At 41.7% G+C, this 13,847-nt stretch overlaps 1 protein-coding gene across 2 annotated transcripts in view; it reads right to left on the bottom strand.

The window, feature by feature from the left end:
- Positions 1 to 13,847, bottom strand: part of LOC103189610 (solute carrier family 4 member 1 adaptor protein) — a 48,208-nt gene that overhangs the window by 7,217 nt on the left and 27,144 nt on the right. For both annotated transcript variants that reach the window (XM_042333391.1, XM_042333392.1), the window contains exons 9-11: positions 11,492 to 11,681; positions 9,994 to 10,105; positions 3,779 to 3,956 (exon numbers count right to left, since the gene is read on the bottom strand). In XM_042333391.1, coding sequence (XP_042189325.1) covers positions 3,779 to 3,956; positions 9,994 to 10,105; positions 11,492 to 11,681 — 480 coding nt within the window. The remainder of the gene's footprint in view (positions 1 to 3,778; positions 3,957 to 9,993; positions 10,106 to 11,491; positions 11,682 to 13,847) is intronic.

Here is a 13,847-nt window from a genome sequence, read left to right as displayed (position 1 = left end):
CTAGGTAAACAGAGGCGTGTGAAGTAAGGAAACTTGCCTAACATTTCACCCTGCCCGGGAACCATCCCAGGTCTCTCACTTGTGAGGCGAGTGCTCTAACCACTGAGCTACAGGACTTCATGATTGTGGATTTCTGGCCAACAACCCCCAAATAAATTGGTAGTTCTTATGGCTGTTTGTATAACATCGCAGTGTGCAAATCGTCTGTGTGTTTGGTTAAAAATGCACACTTAGCAGTACACTTGACAGAAATTCACTGTGAGACATTCTGACGTTTTAGACTCTGTATCAAATGCAAGGATAATTATGATATGGAAAGGTAGGCACAGCAAATGCATGACAGTCTAGATTTGGAAAGGAGAGGGTTATGCAGGACTTTTTTTATATTAAAGATTAAAAAAAAGTAATGTAATATTTTCAAAGCTGGAGCATTTGTACAATACACAGTCAAATTGTTGGCTCCTTTTGTGACTGTTGACGTATTTGAATACTGATACACATAATCCATTTTGCCATGATCCTTTACACTTGAATCATGATTGGTACAGATTTTGTTCAGTGGGATTGTGATACTAATAATCCAATCACTCATTGTATAAATGAATTTAAAATTCACATGCCTCCAGTACCAGGAGCTAATGCGCAGTTGATGATGGATGGACGTGCTGGGCTGACAATACTGAGTGCAAAGGAAATATGGGCATTGGAAGAATGTTCAATGCTAGAGCCAAGGTTATATATTTAAATCTCAGGCCATGGATTGGAAAATCTATGTGCCGAGAATGATCATGAAACACTTTGATGTATGTGGAGACTTTACTGGGATCAGGTGAAGGCTCATCTACTCAAGTGCATTTTAACATAGTCCTGTATCAATTTGATTAAACTCTTCTGTGAGAAGACACATTCACTTAATAGTTAAGCAATTCTTGCATTTGATATTGCGCGTTTAAATTGAGCTCATAGTCTGCACTGGCAAACTAACCCCAGCTCGGGTCTGAAATGCTGTACACTATCCAGCACCTTGGGACATCCTCCCGACGTGAAAGGCGCTATACAAATGTAAACTTGTTGTTGTTGTTGTTAAAGTCTTCAGATGAGATGTTAAACTGAAGTCTTGACTGCCTTTTTAGGCACAACACTATTAATAATAATAATAATACTTGCACTTGACAAAGCGCCTTATCACACCTTATCGAGACGTCTCAAAGCGCTTCACAGAATATATTGTAAAGTGAATTGACTGTATATTTGTGGGTGAAACGTGGCAACCAATTGCGCACAGCATCGTCCCACAAACAGTCGTGGATTGAAGCGACCAATTTTATTTTAAGGAATTATTACCCCCGGAAAAGCGATCTTCCAATTGACTAACAAACGGATTCCTACTTACTATTAGGTAAACAGCAATGGAAACATTTGCCTGTAAAATGCACAGTCACTGTACTTTACAGTGAATTCTGTGAAGCACTTTGAGATGTCCTCCCGGAATGAAAGGCTCGATATCAAATTTGGGGTAAGACAGGTGACACAGGCGAAAACACATCACCGTGCTTAAGGTATAAAAACGCAAATTATTTATTAGTTTGCTGCAGTCAAATTTTGATGTTTCCCCCTCTTCTGTTATAAAGTATAGCCTTATCACATACAAACATTACAAAGTGTTTCACAGGGAAGTTATTGTCAAGTGTAACAATTGTTTTTTGGAGATAAACGCAGCAGCCATTTTGCACACAGCAGGGACCCAACATTCAATCACAATGCAAATGAGTGATTTTATCTTGAGGATTATTAGTTGGGATACATTTTTAGGAACGTCTCCAATCCAAATGAGGTGCAAGGAACAGAGAGAGAGAGAGAGAGAGAGAGAAGGGGAAGACAGAGACAAATTGAGACATACAAAGAGTGACACATACAGAAAGATAAGAAACAGAGACAAAGAGATTGAGAGAAAGGTAGAGCAGAAATAAAGAAAGAGAAGAGTGGGAGCGAGAAACAGGTTGAGATACAGCGAGAATGAGTGGAGAGAAAGACAGAGTGACAGATAAAGAAAGAGGTAGAGAAAAAGAAAGAGAGAGAGAGGAGGTCACAGACACAGAACGATTGAGAGAAAGACCGACAAATAAGAGTGACAAAGTCAGGCAGACTCTGCCAGATAAGAGCATATTCTCTCTTGAAAGACTCTAAAATAACCGGCAGAAAAGAAGACAGAGAGGCAAATCAGTACTGTAAGAAAACAGCCTGCCCCAGCGAAAGGAAAACTTAATAGAACATTTGAGCTCTGCAATAACTTGATGTTTCATTCCTAAAATCCAGACTAAGGGAATGAATGAGCTGTAATCCTGTCTGAAATAGAAAAATCAGCGGTTCAAGTGAATGGCCTCACTTGAGCAACAAGGCTGATCCCCACTGCTAGTGTGATGAGATGTGGGGCTTGAACCCCTGGCCTTTTGACCCAGAGAGGAATGCTACCAAATGAACCAGGCTGGGAATGAAAAAATAACAACATCCCTCCTCAGAGCAAGGCTGATAAGAGACAGATTTTGTAAACGCCTCAGGACTGTGAAGGGACCAGAATTGGTGGCAGATGTTTTAGTTATAGAGCACTAAACCCCATTGTGGTCCTTCTGGGAATAGGAGGGCAATTGTCTTTTATTAATACGAGTTGTAAGCGACCATCTAGTTTGTTACTGACTGTTAAGCAACGTTAAATATTGGCAGATGCATCCACAGGGGAGAAATTGTGAAATTGGTCGCTAGAGGAAAGAGTTTCTCTTTGACTGTGTGAGGATCCAAGGTCAAATGTGTGAGCTTCTCGCTCAGTTAGATTTCTCCAGCTGAACCCATTTATAGTACTAATCTTTTAAAATATGTACATATCTTAAAAAATACACAGTGAGACACAAGCAGTGTCATCGTTTTATGACTGGATCCTGAGTCAAAGGGCAACTTGAAGGCCAGAGGATAACATTGATTGCTAGTACCGACTTGTGCTTCAAAATGTAAAGCTTTTACCATAACAGAGAAGCCAGCTAAGAATACAGCATAGGTTAGAATTTAAAATGATAAGAAGAAATAATTCTTCCATTTGATACAGCGCCTTATCACGTAATTGAGATGTCTCAAAGTGCTTCACAGGATATACCCGGTAAAGTCGTTTCACTGTTATTTTGTGTAAAGGTATGTACTTGTTTAGAAAACACTCGAAATTCCACCTGGTCTCAGTTAGCCCATAGGACCATTTTGTCTTGAATTGTAAGATCAAGAACAATAATTTACGTTTACATAACTCCTTTCACATCGGGAGGCCGTCTCCAAGTGCTTCCTTTTCCCAGCTCTCTGGAGGCCTGAACTGGGGGCTGAGGGTGTGGTGGGGGGAAAGGGGTGTGAAGAAAGAAAGCAGCTGAAAGCACAATCGAAAAGATAGGCATTTGATACAGCAAGGATTATTATTAGTATTACAGCAATAGTTTGCAGAATTGGGGCAAATTCTTGAATTGGAAGCAGTTTTTCTACGTTTAAAAATTTGAGAAATTTCCTCAATTCTGAGCTAACTTAAATTTTAAGACAAAAAGATTCAATGGAATTTCAAGCCTCGGATTTCAGCTTTGCTCAGTTGGTAAGAAGTCTCGTCTTTGGATCAGAAGATTGTGTGGGTTCAAACCCCCCGCCCCACCTAGATCGATGCTCCAGGGCAATGTTGGGGGTGGGGGAAGTGCTGCATTGCCGGAGGTGCCGTCCTATGGATAAAATAGAATTCTCCCTTCCTACTACTCACCATCAGCCTGGTTGGAGCTTTCAGGAGGGTCAAAAGATTGAGACAAACTAGTGTGTGGTTCGGTTTCCAGGCTGGGTGTGTTGTTCACCTCTTCTTCCTCTTCTTCCTCTTCTTCTGTGTTTGTTGACCTCATGTTAAATAAACCGCTAGGCAGCTCAGGCCTTTTAGGTGGCAAGTTCTGTCGAGGAATCAAAAAGATGTGAACATCTGAAGCTTCCCCCCCCGATAATCTTAACCCTCCTTTGCGGCCGGATTGGTTGGAGTGTTTTCATTGTTGTGAACAGTAAACACCTTGAACCGTTTTAGCATCTGTTTCGGGTCACAACGAATACAACGGATTGCAAATCTGCACCTGCTCTTGCTACAATGCACTGCTACTTCTCTTTTCCAAAAGCGTCTCTCACTTCATTAGTCCATCCCGCCATCTAGGTGTACGTTCAGCTTAGCTGAATTGGAAGCATTCCCTGTGGGTCAGAAGATTGTTGATTCAAACCCCACATCAGGACGCAGTCTTCACTGACACCCTAGTGTAGCAACCCTCTCTCAGGTTGACGTTAAATCATCCCGTAACGTGGTTGGAAAAGAGAAGGGATTTTCTCCTGGTGTCGTTGCTAATAACCCTCCAGGATTGATTGGCAACCTACACAAATTGGCTGCCTACAAAAAATATTCACTACAGTTGACACTACTGTGAGTGCTTTGAGATGTTCTGAAAGGATCAGGCGCTCTAAAATTGTAACTCTTCTCACTTTCTTTTCTGAGTGTGAACTCTCTATTCTCGACACCCCTCATCCTCTGAACTCTCTGAGGAACAATGCCACTTTGTCTCAAATCGCTACCGTTTAACAATTGGATTGAGATAATTTGCTGGTCTTGCTGCTCCCTATGGAACTCCATCCCAACATTCCCTTCGCCTTGCTCCCTCCCTTGCCTCCTTCAAGGCGAGTCTCAAAACCCTCCTCTTCGACCAGGCCTTCAGCTACCCTCCCTGCCCTCTACCCTCACCGTTCCTGTCCCCCAGCTTGGGTCCAAATCCCTGAATGTCCAGCGTCTTGGAACATTCAGGGATTTGGATCCGAGCTGGGGGTCAGGAATGGTGAGGATGGAGCGCAGGGAGGGTAGGAGGGTCAGAAGATTGTTGATTCAAGCCTCACATCCCGATGTGAAATTCACTAAACAAATGTAATTTAGTATTGTATTGTGCAACCTCCCATTCCAGCAAATGGCTGGTCAAGGCTTTCATCCCATCATCCTGGCCTGGATTGAATCCCAAATCCCTGAGGTGCAATACTGTGTGTTCTGTTATAAAAGGGTAAATGACACTGATCGTTTCAGGTTCTTTTTGACGCTTTGCGGCGGTAACCAAGTTTCGGATCTCAAATTGAATGTGAGAACAACAACAACAACAAAATTACATGTGTAAAGCGCCTTTCACGTCGGCCGGACGTCCCAAGGCGCTGGACATAGTTACGGACCTGAGCTGAGGGTTGGGGTCGGGGAGGGTGCAGGGCAGGGGAGGGGGAAAGCAGGGAGATCGAAAGCATGGTCGAAGAGGAGGGTCTTGAGATGGGTCTTGAAGGGTCTTGAGACTATCATTTTTTTATGTAACAACGATACACACTCACATGAGAGGTGCCACGCGACTGAAGTCAAGGCGTAAAGCGTCCTCCCACAGTTACAAAGCCATTAAAACCAAAGCCAAATTCAAACAGAAAGCTGCTGGTTCTCTGGGGAACCAGTCGAAGGATAGATCCCCTTCTCAGTGTAAGACATAAGCACTAAATACTAATGAGACATTAACATTCCTACACAATTGTGCTTGAGCCGCCACATTCTACAATATTAACCCTGTGCTGCCTCAACCAATTTCCGCGCTCTCCTTTTCTCACGTCCCAATTAAAGAAAAAGACCCACGAGTTTTTACTAGTGTCAAAGCTAAGATCAATGGATTTAATGTCTGCGATTTCCCCACCTGCGGTGTTCCCCCGCTCCCGACACTGACTAGAGGAGATGCTTTCACGAGGAGTTCAATTCGTACTTGTGAACATGGTGGCAATTTACCCCTCTCTCTCGCTGTTTGTGTTGTGGTTTCTCTTCCGAGTGCTTTTCAAACCCATTTTTTTCTCTTTCTCATCATAACTTCCTAACTAAATTCTGTCTGGTTTCCTCTTAACAATGTTCCAGCCATGCAATGAATGCTCGTTCGGGCATCCCACAGCCGTGCTTGAGAAGACAAGAATGCCTCACACAGCCAGCGTCCTCAATTTCCTCCTCTCAGGCATGAGACGAGCAAAGGTCACCTTCTGAGGGGAAATAGAGGAGAATATCTGTCATGACTGGATTTCAACTGCATGAGAATCCATTGGCATTTCTTGAGATGGTTTATTTTTTATACTTATTTTATTTATAATTGGCTGCCGCGTTTGGCCCTCAAAATCCACAGTCAATCCACTTTACAGTATATTCTGTGAAGCGCTTCGAGATGCCTTGGAGATGCGATAAGGCGCTACATCAAATGCAAGGATTATTATTATTATTGTTGTCACATAAAAAAATTACAGAGTCTCAATATTTGGATTTAGCTGAAATGGAACACATGGCCACCTTTCGGAAAACTATGCATAAATTTCACACCCGTTTGAAAAGATAAAAGAAAGCAAGATCTCTTAAAAACGTTTGATGTAATGCGTTACTTTTCCTGAAATACTGGGCAGTGTCCATCAGATTTAGGATAGGAATTAGGAATGGATTAGCCCCCAAGCGAGGGTTAAGAATGTTTTGCTTCGGAAATAAAAACAATGTGTAATTTCTAAACTTCTAAAAAGCAATTCTGTGAAGGCGGATGGAACACGCATAGAGAGAAAAAGAGAGAGAGAAAGCGAGAGAGAGACATACACACTCAAAAGATACATTCATCATCTGTGGACAATAAAAACACATAAAATCTATGGAGCAAACACACAAGGTAACACACTCGATTATTATCTATGCACACGACTGTTTGTGGGACACTGCTGTGCGCAATTGGCTGCTTTCTTTCACCCAAAATATAAAGCCAATTCAGTTTACAGTATACTCTGCAAAGCGCTTTGAGACGTCTTGACGATGTGATAACAACAACAACAACAAGATTCCATTTATAGAGCGCCTTTCACGTCGGGAGGACGTCCCAAGGCACTGTACAGTTGGGTCAGGACCCGAGCAGGGGAAATGGTCAGGTGAGGGGAGGGAAGGGAGGGAGCGAGGAGGGGGTAGAGAGTCGAGAGGGGAGCTGAAGGTACGGTCAAAGAGAAAGGTCTTGAGACCGGCCTTGAAGGAGGAGAGGGAGGAGGCGGCGAAGGCACTGGGGGATAGAGTTCCAGAGCCTCGGGGCTGAGAGGCTGAAGGTCCGGCCACCGATGGTAGGGCGGTTGGGGCGGGGGATGTGGAGGAGACCGGAGCCAGAGGAACGGAGGGTACGGGCAGGTAGGTAGGGGGATAGTAGGTCGGAGAGGTAGGAGGGAGCGAGGCCGTGATAAGGAGCGATATCAAATTCAAGGATTATTATTGTTATATTACAAGGTTATGCACATTAACGTTGGAGTCATTGGGATATCCGCTTGACGTGAAAGGCGCTATACAAAAGTAATTTTGTGTTTTGCATATGCTGTATTTCATACCAAAACCTCACAGCACCATGGGGAGGCAGGACAATGATTCTTAACATGGTAATCCCCTTTGCAGTTTCCACAAAGTCCCTTAGTTCAAATAATGTCTGAGTAAGCATTTTGCTGGCGTCCAAGTGATTTATGGTAAAGTCAGTAGAATTAGAGAAAAGTAATGAACTGCACAATGTTCTCGATGTACAGGGATTTCAGAGCAAACTAAAAGATTCATCTTGTGTTATTTTGAGTAGAAAATCAAATGACAGCATCTTTTTTAAAAAATAATCAATCTTAAAGGGGAAACAAAGCAATCACATTTCCGAACTCTAGTACATAAATAAATTCTAAACGAGTGTGAGCCAATTAAAGCAGCATTTCCCACTAGTTTTTCTTCGACACAAAGAATACCTCAAAGTGCTAAATCTGAAATGAAATAAAAATCATAGAACTGATCGCATTGTAGGGTTTTATGAGACGGAAGAGGTTCAAGCTACATCATAAGCACTCCAAAGCTCCAGCTGCCTAGGTGATTATTTAAAGCCTAGGAAGTGTTTGAGGCTGAAACGTAATATTTTGTTTTTATTGAATCATTTATATTAATCACTCAAAGCTTTGCCATTATTTCTTCTAACCCGTTGTAGGGTTTTTGAGACACGTGCATTGGATGTTCAAACACAAGACAAACAATAGAGCAGGGATGCAATATCAGGCTGTAGAGACACAACTCATTTTGAGATTCCCCTTTTCCAAAGACCAGAAGGGGTCACAAACAGATGGAGCCAAAGGACAGCATCTGGCACTATATAAGTACAAGGTGTTGTTATTCAGCTCATTGCCTTTTTTGATTGATTTTTTAAATGTTCCCGCGTTTCACCCTCAAAATATACAGTCAATACACTTTACAGAATATTCGGTGAAGTGCTTTGAGATGTGATAAGGCACTATATCAAAAACAAAAAATATTATTATTATTATTTTGCAGGACCTTGATGGTACAAATGACCGTTTGTCGACAAAACATGTTGTTACATTTTTGACAGCAATTAGCACTTTGAAAACGTTTGGTAATATCATGCGCTGCTAGAAAAAGTTCCTTTCTCCCCTTTAAGAGCATTAAAATCACTGCAAAGTGGACTTGCTCAAAACCTACTGCAGTTAAAGTTAGGGCTCACACCATCAACAGAGGAATAACTCTGTAAAAAAAAATACAAGAACAGCAGTTTCCTGACACCTGATCTGAAACTGTTTGCAAAAGAACCTTTAACCGTTACACAAAAAAATCCAACATTTATTGTTGCTTTTAAAAAATAATGCTCCCAAGCTGAAATGTTACAGACAAAAGAAATGTTGTCGAAAACATGCTAAGAGTGTGCCTGGAGCCCCAATTTACTTAGCCAAGATCAAACATGCAAATCCTTTGAGCCCTGCCTGGAATATCTAACTAATCATTCATCCAGAAAAAAGGACTAATTAGTAACCTCTGCAGAATTCCAGCAGCCACTATCACACATGTACAGACCGCTGCTTATCTCAGCCTGGGGTGGGTTTATGTGTTCACCAGTCTCATAGGTAATTTAAAACACCGCAGCTAAAAATCATTATTGCACCGAAAGGTTTACTGCCTCTTTAGCTATAAATAATTCAGACAATAGATTTTTCAGTTAAATAATCAACTCTCTGGTGTGCTGCGTAAGTATCTCATTTTACAACCATGGCAGCCTATGGGGGTGTTTTAATTCTTGATTATATAGAACAAATCTATCCTTTTCTTTCAGCCAGGCACTTGTTTATATCCCTGCCTCAGTGAGAATAGATAAGAATATATAGCAGTAGCTTTCTGGGCCGTTGCCAATGTAAAGTTACGTACAACAGAACACGGTATCCGCTCATAATAATAATAATCCTTGCATTTGATATAGCGCCTTATCACGCCTTCGAGACGTCTCAAAGCTCTTCACGGAATATACTGCAAAGTGAATTGACTGTATATTTTGTGGGCCAAATTCGCAGCCAATTGCGCACAGCAGCGTCCCACAAAGTCGTGGATTGAGTGACCAAATTATTATTCTTACTTTTTTTCCTTTTGAAGGGATTATTACCCCAGGAAAAGCAACCCGCCAATTGATTAACAACCGGGTTTCTACTTACTGCGGGGTAAATAGAGTTGTGTAGAATAAGGAAACTTGCCAAACATTTCACTCTTCCTGGGAATCGAACCCAGGTCCTTTTGTTTGTGAGGCGAGTGCTCTAACCACTAAGCTACAGGACTGCAAGCTTAGCAGAGACGGGTGACAATGTTTTTTTTATGTATTTATTGAGTTGATTGTTATGTTTAGCAATTTTAATATTTTTGTTTACGTTAAATGATTAAGTTTAATGTTCAAGTCTTACGATTGGAAAAGTCCTCGGAGTGGAAATTTGGAGATTTTTCTAAAACCTTTATTTTATTTTCATAAGGGTTGGAATGGTTTAAAGACTGGGGTCTGACACTGTGCGATTCTTCACTTTGTTTGAGCCGATCCAGCACTTAATTACACAGATAAACAGCAATTCACATATCTGTAGACTTACCCCAAGAGCTCCTGTCTTTAATTTAAACTTCTTTCCCCCTTTCATTGCCCCAAAGAGGGGTAGAGTGATTTTCTTGGGTTTGGATTCGAGTTGTGTAGACAAACCAATGTCCCTGAAATGATAATATATTTAGAAGTTAGGACACATTAAACAACTTTACTGGGGCAGTTTCCTTGCAGTTGAGCTTTCAGTCATCATCCATTTTGCACAAAGACCAAAATAATAATAATAATAATCCTTGCATTTGATATAGTGCTTTTCAAGTCCTCTAGATGTCCCAAAGCGCTTCACAGAATATGCTGTAAAGCGATTGACTGTATATTTGTGGGTGAAACACGACAGCGAATTGCACACAGCAGCGTCCCACAAACAGTCGGGGATTGAATTAAATTAAAAAAATCACATTGATAGTTTCGATATTTTTGTACTGATTTACACAGCACCAAAGAAATCACCCTTTGGAACTGCTAGGCAAAGGCAGTGGGATGCAGTTCCAAAGGTCTCCTTTAAGGCACATCTGAAGACTCTCCTCTTCGATCGCACCTTCGGTCACCCTCCTACCCCCCCTGCTCTTCATCCCTCCTGATCCCAGCCTCCTGTTCGGGTCCAAATCCCTGACTGCCTTTGGACATCCTTAACATGAAAGGCGCTGTAGAAATGTAATCTGTTGTTATTGTTGATTCACAATCTAATCTCATCCTGGGGAATGGTGTAAGCATCGTTGTCACTGGGTGATGAGTGCCACTCCCCCAGTCCCCGCACTGTTAGTTAGGTCACACTCCTGATCACTGTCCCACAATGAAAGATGCACATCCATGGGCACTAGCAGGAGGCTCTTACATCCTCTCACAAAAGCGTCTTGGAGAACATTCCATTAAAAATTGATCCGGGATGAGAACTTCCCAAACCAAATCTTTGTGTGGAAATAAAATAAAATTTCCAAGAGGCTGGATATAATAATAATAATAATCCTTGCATTTGATATAGTGCTTTTCATGTCTTCCAGGAAGTGAATTGACTGTATATTTGTAGGCAAAATGTGGCAGCCAATTGCTCACAGCAAGGTACCATGGACAGTCATGGATGAAGTGACCAATTCATTTGTTTTTTTGAAGGGTTATTATCCCTGGAAAAGGGATAAAAGGCCCAACATTTCACGCTGCCGGAAATAGAACCCGGGTCCCCTGCTTGTGAGACGAGCCCTCGAACCACTGAGCTTCAGGACTCCACAAAAACATAGCACAATCTGTAGCACTGAAGCACTACTCCCAGTTAAACGTTCCTGTACCAGTACATATGTAAATGCACATATAGTAAATGTACCTAATGCACATACAGCTTTATTATTATTATTATAGATAGCTTTGGTGACCTACATTTCCAGCAGTGATGTAACTCCAGTCTGCCCCACTTTCAAAGGATGTTTCGAAACTCTTTTCTCACGGTAGCTCACCAAATGCAAATGCAGAACAAATGGGAAAGTTTTCTTGCGACTTACCCGGTCCTCAGCCCCGGCAACGCTGTCGGGGTCACAAAGTTTATTAACTTCTGTAACTTTTGCTGTTCCTTCTTCAGCTCGAAGGAGCGGAGGTGAAGCTTCTTGCGAGTGACGTTGTCTAAGGCTGCCCCCGCTCGGATCTCAGTCATGAAGGCGTCCAGCGAGTCTTCTGCGGGTGACTGGACGTGAGCTGCCCACAGAGTTAGGAATAAGTAATATTAAATAGTAATATAATAATAATAATTAATTGGTCACTCAATCCACAAATGTTTATGGGACACTGCTGTGTGCAATTGGCTGCCGTGTTTCGCCTACAAAACACAGTCATTGCACTTTGCAGGATATTCTGCGAAGCGTTGTGATGTCTCAATAATAAGATGCTACATCAAATGCAAGGATTATTATTATTGCTATTGTTATTATTATTACAAGGATTTCAGTTGATCAAGTCATCAAAACTTTCTAACCAGCAAATAATAATAATAACAATAATCCTTGCATTTTCTATAGGCCATAACTAAACATGTCAAACCGCTTCAAGGGTAATTACTGTCAAGTGTAGTGACTGTATGTGTAGGCAAATGTAGCAGTCAATCTGTGCACAAGACACCAGGGAAATTCCTTCTTCTTCGAATAGAGACACTGAGGAACCTTGGTTTAACATCTCACATAAGGATGGTACCTCCAACAATGAGCTTTCCCGTAGCCTGTACTATGAGCTCCAAATCCCACTTTGGGGCTTGAGCTCACAACCTTCTGACCCACATGAGATGCTGCCAACTTTGCCAAAATGATGCCAACTAGGAAACATGGAACCCATTTGAACAGATGCCTCAGGAGTTTTTTTTGTTTGCCATATCTCTTACCATTTTGTTAAGAATTTTGGCTTCACTAGTTATAAGATCCTTTTTTGCTTTGCAGGCTTTCGGGGGAAAATATTAAAACCAATGCATTGCAAAAGGTGGTGAAAAAAATTTGAATTCCCCGACTTTTACTTTGATCAGCCCAAACATTCAACAAGAAAGGTTGGGCGGGATGGGAAGAAATAAGGAAAGCAATGTATATCCACCTTCAGTTTAATTCACTGAGCTCAGTCAGTTGAAAATCAGAAGAATAGTTATGAAAATAAAGGTGATGCATTGCATTGTTTTCAAGGAAATCATGGGCATACACACACACGCACACATCACACACCACACACATCATCACACACACACACACATCACACACACATCACGTACACACACACATCACGTACACACACAAACACACATCACGTACCCACAAAATATAGTCAATTCACTTTACAGTATATTTTGTGAAGCTCTTTGAGATGTCTCAAAGACATGATAAGGCACGACATCAAATGGAAGGATTATGATCATTATTATTATTATTACCAATCTAATGTTGAAGAGTTGCAGCAGAAAAAAAGTTTGCAAAAATTATTTTGACACACAGAGGGTTGTTAGAATATGGGAAGCCATAACATAAATGCCTGTTGTCGCTGACCCCATGAAAGCATTTAAAAGGGGATGAGATGAATACTTCAGGACAAACAGTAAAGGGTTTTGAGGGAAAAGAACAAGGGAATTGGACCGTATAGCTGACACCAGCACAGATACAATAGACCAAATGGCCTCCTTGTGTGCTGTAAATATCCTGGGGTCTCTCTTGTACGACAGAACTATTAGAAAGAAATAGCGGCAAAGTCAAGCTTCATTTTACATTGCCCCGCTGGGAGACACTTTCCATCACGCCATGCCATTGGCTATGGGCACAGAGAGGCTTTGGCATAGAGATTCATCGCTGTGCAGTGCTTGGCTGTAAGGACAACACAGGTAACAAATGGCCTGGGGAGTCAATCAATATCAGAAGATTCATAGCAACCTACAGAAGGTTTAACCAAGGACAGACAGAAACCCAAGTTGCTGTCACACGGAGACGGGATTCAGAAGTTCGGCTCAGAAACACAGTCATCTACAATTCATGGAAGGAACCTGGGATATTATACTGGAGGCTGTGAGAATAAGCTATGTGCCCTTTGTGCAACCTTAATTAAGAAAGTAATGTAAAAATTTAAATAACTGTGAGCTGCTGCATTGAGGAGAATGTACAGCGCTAGGTTTACTAACCTCGTCACATCTGTAAGATGCCTCTACTCAAAGCCTTTTCAGAAGGGGGCACAGATATCTCATTACAATAAAGATTACGTTGGAAAATTCAATAGTTTATAAAGCAAACAGCATTCGCAGTCCTGCTAGTGGTATACGGGGGCACAGCAGCACTCATCTCAAGCTGATTTGCCCCTCGGAGTGCGTGGGATGGGCATTTTTGGCTTCATTCCAAAATGCTG

Source organism: Callorhinchus milii, unplaced genomic scaffold (assembly GCF_018977255.1).
Source record: "Callorhinchus milii isolate IMCB2004 unplaced genomic scaffold, IMCB_Cmil_1.0 Scaffold3, whole genome shotgun sequence".
Taxonomy (NCBI): domain Eukaryota; kingdom Metazoa; phylum Chordata; class Chondrichthyes; order Chimaeriformes; family Callorhinchidae; genus Callorhinchus; species Callorhinchus milii.
This window is presented reverse-complemented; position numbering and strand designations above follow the sequence as displayed.